At 35.6% G+C, this 13194-nt stretch overlaps 2 protein-coding genes across 2 annotated transcripts in view; both read right to left on the bottom strand.

The window, feature by feature from the left end:
- Positions 1 to 418: 418 nt before the first annotated feature.
- LOC107673896 (prostate stem cell antigen-like) lies at positions 419 to 4230 on the bottom strand. The gene is made up of 3 exons (XM_016467703.1): positions 4070 to 4230; positions 1635 to 1751; positions 419 to 1319 (listed from the first exon to the last, which is right to left on the bottom strand). The coding sequence occupies exons 1-3, from the start codon at positions 4128 to 4130 to the stop codon at positions 1123 to 1125; spliced, it is 375 nt and encodes a 124-aa protein (XP_016323189.1). The 5' UTR covers positions 4131 to 4230; the 3' UTR covers positions 419 to 1122.
- Positions 4231 to 5276: 1046 nt separating this feature from the next.
- The window catches only part of LOC107673862 (uncharacterized), a 56492-nt gene continuing 48574 nt past the window's right edge, over positions 5277 to 13194 (bottom strand). Inside the window, exons 19-26 of the mRNA XM_016467671.1 lie at positions 12251 to 12385; positions 11377 to 11453; positions 9719 to 9762; positions 8888 to 8896; positions 7681 to 7841; positions 7279 to 7385; positions 6988 to 7108; positions 5277 to 6265 (exon numbers count right to left, since the gene is read on the bottom strand). Coding sequence (XP_016323157.1) covers positions 6200 to 6265; positions 6988 to 7108; positions 7279 to 7385; positions 7681 to 7841; positions 8888 to 8896; positions 9719 to 9762; positions 11377 to 11453; positions 12251 to 12385 — 720 coding nt within the window. The 3' untranslated portion in view covers positions 5277 to 6199. The remainder of the gene's footprint in view (positions 6266 to 6987; positions 7109 to 7278; positions 7386 to 7680; positions 7842 to 8887; positions 8897 to 9718; positions 9763 to 11376; positions 11454 to 12250; positions 12386 to 13194) is intronic.

Below are 13194 nucleotides of genomic sequence, written 5' to 3'. Positions count from 1 at the left end.
TGGAACTTGTCTGGTTCCAACAGCGACCCAGTCGTTTAACAGCTTGATTTCTGCTGATTTGATAATTTACAGCGGCACCTTGCGTTAGGTAGAGGTAAAGCACTTGAGGACGTCGGGGGAAACACTTTGTCCATCCATCCATCCATTCTTTAAGGAAAACAAACACTTCATTTTAAATGAGGTCAGAAAATAAAAGACACATTTCACCTTCCTGATAGTAGGCCTATAATGATTAGATAAGATGTTCTCCAAAATAAGATCTGCAGACTGATCTGGAGAAGTTTGATCATTTTTATCATGCTAGGTAACATTATACTTTTCTCAGTAATTATAGAAGTGTATGAATAACAAATACGCTCATTGTTTCCTGACTGAATCCTATTGAAATAAATAAATAGACACCCATTGAACCATAAGGAAAAAGCAGTGTTTATTTACAATCAAGCACAAAAGCCAAACAAGCCAGAGAGTGTTATCTTCATGTTCATTTCCATGTAAAGGCATGAAAATTAAACTACACATTCATTTACAGCATATTTGAGGCTTATCTTAAAACATCCCTTTCTTCATTATACCAAACTCTTTGTTCATTACAACAAAATGGCTTTTAAATAGATATTTCACCCAAAAATATGCTTACATTACAATGAAAATAGATCTTTACCAAGGATAGCTATTGACAAAAAAAGCAGCTAACTTTGTGCTAGATAACTTCTTTTGTGCGTTAAGAATGACATGAGGGTGAGTAAATGATGACAATAGGAGTTTCATTTTTGTGTGAACTATCACATTAATAGAATTCATTTAGGTTCATTTGACCTACAGAATAGAAAGGCTTTTAGCTTTTTGAATTCCTAGAAAGTCTGAAACGATAATAAATACATTTGCTTTATGCAGAGTAGAAATGTGACAAAATCTGTGTATGAGAGGTTCTGTATGTGTGTGTGTGTGCTTTATTAACCTAATATGCATTGCATGCACAATCCCATGGCAGTACACTTGCTGACATTTGCAGTGTTGTATTTTATCGGAATGTATGTGAACAATCACAGAGTATACAGAGTTCCGCCAAGTTCCACAATGGTAATGGTCTTTAATAGCCAGGTCAGTTTGTCTATAGCATTAGTTTGACAGCAGATGCCAGACGAATAACAGAAGGCCCAGGAGGAAGCTGAAGCCTGGGCTGATTCTGGTGGCGTGTCCTGTCACATTGCAGTCATCAGAGTAGCAGCAGTGAACTTTGACCCCTGGAGCTCTGTAGCCCTGGCTGTTAGCCTGGCTGCAGAAGGATTTGTATGAGCACGACTTCATTACGCCACCTAAAAAGACAAGAACGGCATGAGAGCGTGATAACATATTAATGTGCCTTGATCCTCATAAGGAAGCTGTAGACCTCCTGCTATTTCTAAGCTGGAGCCAGACAGAGCAGTCTGTCTTCCTTAAACACCAACTTGATCCAGTGCCTCCCCTTAAAACACACACACATATACAGTCATTAATGATTTTTCTAAAGATTTATCCCTCTGTGATTTATCACCCACATCCAAGGAAATAAAAAAAATGTTCTTGCCCAGTTTCCTCTCATCTATCCATGCAGGAAGATTAACTATTAACTATGTACCCATTAAACTTACTGCCATGTCCACGGACAACAGCACATGCATCTGAGTAGCTCGGACATGTTTTGGAGCCCTGGCGATTACAGTCTTCATCTGTAGAGCCCATGCAGGTGTAACACTTCAGCGCCTCACCTAAATAGAGACAAAGAAGGGGCAAAAGTAATTCAACATTAAAATTCCCAACAAAAAAAATGCCTAAAGTGTAAGTACTGACCCATCAATTTTTATAAATGTTCTTTTTCTTTGTCTTGATTTCCAGTAAAAATTAAACATAATAATTAAGTTACTTGAGAATAAAATCTATTTATTATTAGTAGTAGTAGTATTATCAATAATAATAATAATAATAATAAATTATTTTGTTTATTATTTTACTATTTATTTCCCCCCCCCAACCAATGCATTGGGAATATGTGCTTTCTTGTCATTATTAACAATAAATAAATTTTAAAAAAAAATGTGTCAATAAGAATTAAGTAATAATAAAAATTAAATACATAAAAACAGATACATTCTCTGAAAATAGATGATAATATTTCATGCAATTTTTGTCACATAGATTTCTCTTATTTTAATGTTTTAAACGAACATGATGAAAAACAATGATTTAAAAAGATACCTCCAAACAGTTTATTCTGTTTTTATTTAATTATTTATTTTTTAAACTTATTTTGCCTCTTTTTTTACCTTTTTCTTACAGATATTAAAGATAAATGCATAAATTATTAAATGAAAGGAAGGAAATATTCTGTGTCCAGATGAGAGCCATGGCTCAACGCAATAGCTCCAACAATCAAGGCAAATAATGCGGTGACATAATAATTGCAAACATCCAATGCATTTGACTAAACAAAGCTTGATGTATTTTATGCAATTTCATTTCTAGTGTGGAGACACGAAAATGTTACTGTACTTCATAATGGCACACATATAATAATGCACTCTGTTTCAATTTCCATGATGAAGCATATTTTGAAAAAAATATTTTGAAGATCTTAATCTACAGATCTTGATCTAAACTTCACTGTTCTGTGAAGTCTAAACAGAACACTGTCGTTTTATCCCATCTTTTTTCGCTTTTGTTTAACAGACCCCAGGGAAGCCAGCAGAAGTCACAGCAGAGAAACATGTCAGTGTTTTAAATGCCCAGCAGTGCGTGTTGTGGCTAAGCCTTTTTCATGTGCCTCTTGCTATCATTTCCCAAAAAGTGAATTTTTTTTTCAACAAACATCCTTTGAAGTTCAATCCAACAAGATCAGACACATAAACTCGATGACTGTAACACCTTCAGAAACAGACATTCCTTTTAAAAGGATCTGCTATATGTGTCTTAGCACTGTTCACAAAGACATCCTTCTGCTGCATCTGAGTCACTCTCTTTGATAGCTAAACCTTCAGTTCACAGATGATTTTACTGGCAGGCTTTTCAGGCTGTTTGAAATTAGGTAAACTTTTAAAGTATAGCACCAGCATGAAAGTCACATTCTTTTTCAAAGCATTTATCTAAAACGTCATCTTTCACTCCTAAAATGTATACATTAATCTGTTACTTCCTGTATGTTGAGTGCGTCTCAGAGTTCCAACACTGATAACAAGAAATGTTTCTTGAGAAGTAAATCAGAAAATTAATTTGAATGATTTCCAGACAATCGTGTGACACTGAAGATGGTAAATATTTAATTTTTCAGAATGTTTGAGAGTATAAGTAATGTATAGAACACCCTGTTGAATTTTATACTAATCCATGATGTCACATAAGTCACTAAAGGTATTATTTATTGTCCTTCAAAAACTACACACACATATGAATATTTGAAACAAATCACTGGTTTGGAATTAATGCTGTTGTCTCCTTTATTCCCTACTCCAAAAACCTTCCGACAGAGGTTAAAAATAAAGTTGTTACAAATCATCTGCACAAAACATCCATAACAAGAAAGAACAAGCAATCTCCAGTTTCTCTATGCCTGACCTGCCATTTTGTCAATTATATCCAGACAGTTTTCTTATTAAAAAAAACTTTTTTTTCTAAACTTAATTAGCACTTGGTTCTCAAATTTCACAGGGATGCTTTCACAGTACATTTTTTTTTTTTGGTCCAGAAATCTAATAAAAATAAAGACTCCTGACCTGCAAACTCTTTTAGCCCTCAATCTGTTTAAGGGATTGAATTGCACCAATTATTTTCTGTTAGTCCTTTAACACCGTCCTCAAGGCCAACAAGAAATTCTCAGTCATAATGAAGCCTCAAAAGAATGAAATTGGAGAAACGAAATGAAACAAAAACGATGAAAATGACACCGAAAAAGCAAAATCACCAGACTGAGAAGTCTTGTTTATAAAGCAAATAAACACTTGTGAGTGAGTGTGGCACACATGCAGTACTGAGAAGACAGGAGTGAAAAATCTAAAAAAGTAGAAAAAAACAACAACAACAGAGAAGTACTCACTGTGAGCAGCGAGGAGGAAGAGGCCCAGGCCCAGCAGCATGAAGAAATTGAGCGCTCTCATGTTGCAGGTGGTCTGTGGCTGTCAGGTTAGCACAGTGAAAAGCAGGTTGTTTGCTCTTAAAACCTTTGAGCTTAAGTCCTGCTTTCGGAGAGCTAATACCCAACGGCAGTTAGGACACACAGATTACCAGCCTGTCCACTGAGGCCTGTGCTTGGGTCTTAAGTTCTGAATGGATCCTCACGTCTGTGGCTGTCAGGTTAGCACAGTGAAAAGCAGGTTGTTTGCTCTTAAAACCTTTGAGCTTAAGTCCTGCTTTCGGAGAGCTAATACCCAACGGCAGTGAGGACACACAGATTACCAGCCTGTCCACTGAGGCCTGTGCTTGGGTCTTAAGATCTGAATGGATCCTCACCATCTTGACTAATCAGAATGAGGGATCGGTTACTGTGCTCCACCCATACAGTGCTGAATGTTAGCAAGGGGTCTGATACGCCCTACAGATTTCATGCCTTCATCAGAGACCAAACTCACATGATTTCTCTTTGTGACACAGCAGAACAGTGAACACAACCAATCAAAGTGTTGATGCAAAGGCTATTTGAATATGTGCATGCGGTAAGAGAAACTAAAACCAAACCTTTACTCCAAATGAATGATTAGATCAGCTTAATAGATCAGCATAATTATGTAACTTCTGTTTTTCTTAGTTATTCTTCCCACATTAACTACTTCCTATTTTTTTGTTATTAAATTCCTACTGTATATGTAATTTAATTTATTTTTCACTTTCAGGGGTAAAATAATCAAATGAAAGCAATTTTATTATATATAATACAATTATATTTTTCCTTATTTTAAGGACACTTCTTTTTTTTTCTTAAATTCTACTTCTACCGTCTCATGTTTTTTCTTCACTCACTCAGACAGTTTGGTTCTGTGCCAGCATGAAATTGGCACTAATATAGTCTGTCTGGCGTGATTTTAAGACCCATCTGCCAGCTAACTAATGCATCTTTTTATGCACATACGTAGGATCATGTCAGCAAGATTCATTGTTTGTTCATTAACAACATTATTGCTTTCTTCAAATGCCCTAGTGGGAGGCTAAAAGCATCTGCTAAATGAATAAATGTAAATGTGATTGTTATTCAGCCTTTACATTTTGCATATTGACTGTGTCTGTGTGATATGGGTCAGATAAACAGCTGTATTGCCATCTTTTATTGCACTTTGTAAGCATGTCCTGTAGAGCTGACAGAGCTTCTTTTGTCTAAAACATCAGCTATAACAGGACTGAGACAAAACCATTCAGATTAAATTAGCTCAGAACCACTGACAGTGACAAGTGGGTTCATTTATATATCAAAATAAAATCCAAAAATAAAATCACACATCAGTGTTGCTAGAAGACAACGAAACAAATGAACAACAAGTATCTACAAAGATACACAAGGAAGATGATCAAACTAACAGTATCAAAATCTGCAGTTATGTTCCTATACTATTTTCAAGTCATTTTCATATTTACAAAACCGTCAAGGCCTACAACATGCATTTTTTTCATGATCATGAATACCACTTTGTGACAACTGAATGATTAATTCATCTGTTTTATATTATATATATTCTCTCTGGTCATTTCTGTTTTCAAGTTAAGAAGAGGGTACCACAGCAATCAGTTTAACAGTCGGCTCCATCAGTGGTTGTCATGGCAACAGCACTCATAACTTCAGACTCACTATAAACACATACTCTCTGCTTGTTAGTGTGTGTGTGTGAGAGACAGAGAGAGAGAGAGAGAGAGAGAGAGAGAGAGCTATACAGACACTCAAAAAAGTCTCTACTGATGGGGAGTACTTTCACAAGACCCTCAACATAGGTAAGGTGGTGTACATTAACACATTGAAAATAATTACAGCCAGAAACTAGTGTGTCCTCACAGTCCTAGGGACTCCAGTTTATGTGAAGACTTCAGTAGTGTGAATTCCTTTTGTTTGGTTAGTTCATTGTTCTGTCCATTAGAAAGAGGAAAAAACAATAATGAACACTTTAATCTTGCCCCTCCATCTTGTCTGGTTATTGTTCTAGTGTCCTTTTGTGGTATGGACAGAACTCTGTCGAATGGACGGCTAGCTCTTTCCCATCTTGGCAATCAGTTCATCACAAATTTTGGTCAGTTCCTCGATCTCTTTGTTCTGTAAACAGAATCCAAAAAATCATGTTAACCTCTTAATCTTTTTTTTTTTTTAAAGACCTCTCTTACAGTATGATCAAAAATACATTAAAATTGTGAAATATTATAATTTAAAAAATCAGATTTTTTTATTCTGATTTTATTTTTCAGCAGCCATTACTCCGCTAATATTTTCAGTGTTGTACTGTTTAATATTTTTGTGGAAACCAGGATGCTTAAAAAACAGTCTTTTATAACATTTTAAATGACTATACTGTCACTTTTGATAAAAATTAATGCGTTCAGCAACGATGCATTAAATGTATCTAATATAACAGTAAAGTCAGTACTGGGTAAAAGTATTAATTTTTTATTTAAAATAAAATTAGATGATAGATATTAATTATAATTATAGATTATAATTATGTATTATATTTTACATTATATTTTAAAATAAATTAAAATAGAAAACTATTGTAAAGTTATATTACTATTTGTAATGTACTTTTGATTAAATAAATGCAGCCTTGTTAAGCATAAGAGACTTCTTTCAACAAAAAATCTTAATTATTTTACAAAAGAAGCATTGCATAAATAACACTATATATTTAAATAAATAAAATATTTGTTTGCTTTACTATAAAAAAAAATTACTAAATGTTTTAACAACAACAAAATGTACTTTTAGGCTTGCAAGATCAGACTTTAACAGATGAGCATGTGGATTTGTGAGTGTGAGCAAACCTTTTGTTCCAGTGTGCGCTCCAGTGAGTCCACCTTCATCTGTTCTTTCCTCAGACTGGCCTGATACGCTGCCTGCTCCTGCTTGGCTTTGCCTCTCACCTGAGCGATTTCAGCATTCGCCCTGCGGGTGCCACATGGTCAGAGTCATGCCATCATTTCCTATTTCTAAGGACTCTCGCACAGTGTAAGTCAAACCCTTAATTAGACTAACAGTTGTTGTTCCAGGCAAAAGAAATCCCGTACAAAGCAAAACATATTAAAAACATATGCATGTGAAAGATCTGTATTTACTTATCCAGTTTCTCCTCAGCATGGATCTTCAAGGCCTGGTAGCGCTGCTCCTCCTTACGGACACGAGACAGGTATTCCTGTGCACATTTCTTCAGCACATCCTCATTCTGAAGGAAAAAAGAGGTATTGGAGTGAGTAAATGACTGCCAATAATGACCCCTTCTGCTTAAGCACAAGCTATTAGATAATATTAACCAACAGCCTAATAGTTATTGTTGTACGCTTGCATTCGTTTGGCTTCATTTTTGCATGTAACATCCACAATCAATAACAATCAAGTCCTGACCTTCATTTTTCTCATTGAATATTCCATTTAGCTCAGAATTACATCAAATTACACAGCTGCAAATGGAAATTCACAATGATTTTAACCTTTATCAATCTCAGTTTAAAGTGACTTACCTTGCGGAAGCCTTCCAAAACATCTTTCATCTTTTCATAGCGGCGGAACATGTCAGCGAGAGATTTCTCCACGGAGTTGAGATCAGCCAAAGCCTGGTCTTTCTCCAGGATCAACTGCTGGATAGTGTGATGAGACAGAGTCTTCTCCCTCTGTTCACCCTCTGAGACATACACACAAAAACATAAACGCATTAAGTTCATTTTACACTAGAAATACAATACACGACACAATACAATCAAATAGATGTGCAAGTTTGCTTTTGGATGCGGAAGAGGTTGATGTTAGGCTCCTCTGGGTACTTCAGATATGAAATTATACTCTACACCATGTCTACATCGTTGATAATGACAAATGAAAATGCAGTTTTCGACGCTGCATCTCTGTGATGCATGCAGACAACACACACACACACACACACACACTCAAAGATGGACAAACCACGGAGACATGGAGAGAGATGAGAAGACCTTTGAAAGACTTACTCAGCACTTATTAATTCGTTTTTAGGGAAACATATTAAAAAAGATTTACAGTTACAAATTTCATTCAATTGTAGCAAGTCTGCTAAATGGATCATTTTAATGAACTGTTTAAAAAAACTGATTCACTGATTCAACTGAATCATCACTCAGTTGTGTGGAACTCCCTTCCCAACCTTTAAATAAATACTATCAATCTATCATGCTTTCTAATCAATGATATAGGTTTTATTCTAGTTCTATTACTTTAGCTTAAATGTACACTACCGGTTAAAAGTTTGGAGTATGATTTCTTTTTAACTAATACTTTTATTCAGCAAGGATCTATTAAATTGACAAAATATTCCTATTTCAAATAAATTCTGTCCTTTTTAAACAATCTTGGAAAAAAATTTATCATGGTTATTAAGCTTTTTTAAAAGTGCTAAAAAGAAATGTTACTGTTGTAGTTACTTTTTTCTAGCTTGATTGCACTTAATTGTATTTAGGTGACTTCACATTATGATGAACTTGTTTGGAAAGCTACAGTATCAAAGTAGTTTCCTAAACACTGATGAGCTGATGTTTGAGAAAAGGTCTTCAAAAAGACCAGCAGAGCAAAACCAGATGATACTACAATGAGAGATACCGTATCAGGTTATAGTAAGAGAAAACTCTCCCTGTCTGTCACTATCAGATGTGGTGGATGCAACACAAATAAAGAAAATAAAGATTTGCTGTTACTTACCAGGCATGCCTGAGTGATTTATCAAATATTTATGGGGGACGGAGGGAGCAAATCAGAAAAAAGGGACCGCATTAAGTCAAGCCAGCAGGGTGGGACATGTGAGAGAGAAAAGCGTGTCAGAAACATAGACGAATTTTGAAATTAATGAAAGTGTCCTAGAATAAAATGAAGTAGGTGGTGGTGAGAGCCAGAAAAGTGGCCAAGAAAATGAACCATGGAAAAAGAAATGATAAGCAAAGATACAAAATAAAGTGAAAATAAAATGACCGATAGCTGGGAAGGATGTCAAGGATGGCATTTTATCATGAAGAATATAAAAAGGGAATGAAAAAAGGTTGTTTCTTTGCACAAAGAGAAAATGTCAAGGTTAAACCAGACACTCAATATCGCAATCTGAAAATGTAAGAAAGCACACAGCCTAGAGTGTTTACATGGACGTAAATACTGGACAGGCAAAGAAATGAGATTAATCTGTCAGTGGGTGAAGCCTGGTAAGGGACATGTTTTGAGCAGAAACATGTTTGTGTTTTCTGAAGTCAAGTGGATTATACAGGCCAGGGAGACATGAAGGCTTGTGCTTGTAACTGACCGGTGTTTGGGTCCAGAGGCACGAAAGATTTGTCTGCAAATTAAATGAGAAAGTAACAAAACCTTATTGCATATGTGTGTTGGTGTGGCGTGACTGGATAAGGGCTGTGCCTGTTCATTTATAGCAGTGTAGCAGAAGAAAAGCCCAGATAAATAGAACCAAAAGTGCCTGACAGTGTTCACAAAACACAAATTAAAAATCCCCAGGAGAAGATGAAATCATATTTAGTAATCAAGACTCACCAATCATCTCTGCAATAGTCTTCTCATACTCCATAACTATCTTCCTGCAAAGAATAAGCAAAAATCAAGTTAATATTCAAATAAGGTGCATATACACTACACGTTCTGATCAAAACAGATCTTTTTAAGCATACTGTTTTCCATTTAGCTTTAAATAAATAAAACAGGCTGTGTGACTTTGAGGAATATGTAATTTGACATGCAGATACAAGGAACTTTTCAAAAACAAGTTTATTTATGCATATATATCTGCAGTGTAAAAAAATAAGACTGATGTACACTACCGTTGAAGAATTTAATAGTCTTATTGAGCAAGGAAGCAGTAAAATGATCAAAAGCAACAGTAAAGACTTTTACATCAAAATCCTGGAAAAAATGTATCACATTCTCCTCAAATATATTAATCAGTACAACTGTTTTCAACAATATTAATAATAAGAAATGTTTCTTGAGCACCAAATCAGCATATTAGAGTGATTTCTGAAGGACACTGCATGTAACACTAAAGACTGGAGAAATGACTGCTGAAAATGCAGCTTTGCCATCATAGAAATAAATTACATTTAAAAATATATATTTTAAATTGTAATATTTGATAATAAACTGTTGTACTATACTCTTAATCAACTAAATGCAGCCTGTTGAACATAAGAGACTTTCAAAAACAGTTAAAAAAAAATCTTCCCAACCCCAAACTTTTGAATGGCAGTGTAGAAACCTGATGTCCTGGTGTCAGGAAACTGGCATTTGTTATGTCATGTGTTTGACTACAAGAGTTAAGAGTTTGACTTTCAGCTGGCAGAAAGACTTGCTTGGAGAAAAGCAGGTTGCCGGCACAGTAAGCGGATGGATTAGCTATGTCTTCCTTAGCCTCTTAGGCCTTCCTTATCCTAAGCCCAATCAGGCTAATGAACTAAGCCCCATTCTTATCCACACTAACAAGGCCTAGTCCAGCTGGCTGTAATCCTCAACCCTTCCCGATTACCTTGTTCACTTTACCCCTTGAATAGAAAAGGACAGCTTTAAAACATGTTCTGGTTCAATCAACTTCATTAGACAATGCTGCATTTTTTATTAAAAGTGCAATGAGGTGACAGAATACTTCAGAAATGCTGAACATGAGCTATTTAATAAAACTGTCACCTGATTTGAACCTTTAGTTAGGAGATCGTAAAGCAGAAACTAATATAAAACATGTTAAAATGGCATTTAATTGTGTGACAAGACAGTTCCATGTGTTTTCCAGATGGGTGAAAACAAAGCTAAATTGTCTTTCGTTTATTCCCTCCCTTTCCCTGCCCCCAACTTTGGCACATCTGACATGCTAAGGCCCTCTTTAATTGGCTTTCTGCTTACGCTCAACTTCAAAAAAACATAGGAAAGAGATAAACAGATTGAGAGGTGCACTGAGGTGGATGCATGAAGCTGTAAGCAGAGCCTTGTATGGTTTAATGCACAGGGATTTGTCAGTTGTGTCATATAAGCTAAGGAACATATGTAGTGAATGAACGTTTCTGATAATTTTATTGATTTGAAGTTTATAGAGAAGACATGAAGTCATGGGAGAAGTGGGGAGAAATGGGGTCGGCAAAAGACGCAAGCTTCACTCATCATAGCTCACAAGGGCACAGGAATCTCTGTCCTTTGAGAACACCCACCTCATCTCCTCCACCTCCCGTCTACTCTCTTCGTATTTTCTCTTCCACTCCATGGCTTCTTTCTCTTTCACAACAATCTGAAATAAGAGCATTACTTCACACACTTTACACCCTTGAAATTGATAAACCAGTGTCATTCTGGGTTAACGCAAACCTGGGTTGTCCTTTGCCATGGTTCACACTGTAAAAATCCTTAGTTAATATAATTATTTGCATATTTATGAGGTTAATAAACAATGATCTGAGAAGTTCGGCAGATGATAAGCATGAAAACTTTTTCAAATAATCAGCGGAAATGCAACCACATAAATCGGCTGTGATGTCTGAAATGGAAGTAGTGACAGATCTTTTCTTGTGACGTACATATGAGTAAAACAGATTATCAAAAAAAAAAACAGGGCATAGACTTGGTTCTATCCATCGGTTGTTGATTGTATTTTGAGATGTGGGCGTTGCACTCAATAATGAGTGTGAGCTTGCAGTCAATCGTAAGAAAGCAAGGGGTTTAAGCAGGCCAAATCATTGGAGAAGTCTCTTGTTTCACTAGAAAACTGTATTATGAGAAATTGAGTAATTGAGTAATTTCATTTCATGTTGACTTTAAATCTTCTGAAATACAGAAGAAAAATAATAATTTCTCATCACTCCAGTTAATCAACCCTCAGACGCTGAAACTAAACACAGCATGGGAAAGTTTCTATGACTGTCCAGAGCTTGTGAACGTTTTTAACTTAGCTTTAACCACTTTATTTAGATTTATTGTATAAAATTTACAGATTTAACTCAAGGTAAACTTTCATAAAATGTAAAATGACGAGACTAAGATACAGTCTTTTTATTGTGGTGTGGCATCATGCAATGGATGAGTGTGTACCTCTTCTCGGGCGATGGCAAGAGAGTGGTCCATGTCACGTGGCAGATGAGGGCTTTCCCCCTCAATATATCCTGATTGTAAATAGAAGGAGCTCTTCGAAACCCCGCTGTCTCCCGGTGAGGCCATTTCTCTCTGCTGCAGAGAAGAGAGTTGTGGAGAAACCATTAAAAAGCTGTGAGTTTATTTCTGTAAAACAATATTTACATCACATGTCTTGGAGGGAGGCAGCACATCATCTACAGGTTCTACTCAGCAAAGCCATAATGCCATGGAGAGCAGGCTCTTAGTTTGGGTTCAAAAGCCTCCAGCAGTTTGCGACTGGCCCGCTGCATACAGCTGGAATGCTATGATTGACAATCTTCAATGTGAGATGGATGTGAAAGCTGTTTGTCATGAAAGGTTTGCGGCTGTGACCGGATCATAGAGGGAATGCTGTGTCAGATTAGGACTGCAGGAGTACAGGTTGATCCTTATGTTAGTTTTCAGAGATCAGATAATGTGCAAAGTTGGTGATCTTATATTTTCATTTAAAAGTCGATGATCCATTTTGCATGGGGAAAAAAAGACAATATCCTAAAATATCCTTAAAAAAAAAAACTATCTGGGTAGTTAATGCAACCAGTTACAACAAAGACAAAAGATGATTATAAGCACCATATTTGCATATGTCCTACAGGAAAAGACAGACATGTTTTGTGAATATCTGCTTCAAAGGCACAAACAAAAGCACAAATGTACTGTCATTAAATGTACTGTAATTTAATAACTTACTTCTGAATCTTAAAACTGATTTTTTAAAATAAATATTACACATTTATATATTAAAAAATATTTAAAACATTTTTTAAAATAAATATACAAAAAATAATAATAAATATATATATCAAAAATATTTATTAAAAAAAAAATCAGTTTTAAGATTCAGAAGCAAGTTCTTAAATTAC

This window comes from Sinocyclocheilus anshuiensis, unplaced genomic scaffold, assembly GCF_001515605.1.
Source record: "Sinocyclocheilus anshuiensis isolate Anshui unplaced genomic scaffold, SAMN03320099.WGS_v1.1 scaffold292, whole genome shotgun sequence".
Classification (NCBI taxonomy): Eukaryota; Metazoa; Chordata; class Actinopteri; order Cypriniformes; family Cyprinidae; genus Sinocyclocheilus; species Sinocyclocheilus anshuiensis.
Note: the sequence above shows the minus strand (reverse complement) of the source record. Positions and strands in the feature narration are given on the sequence as shown.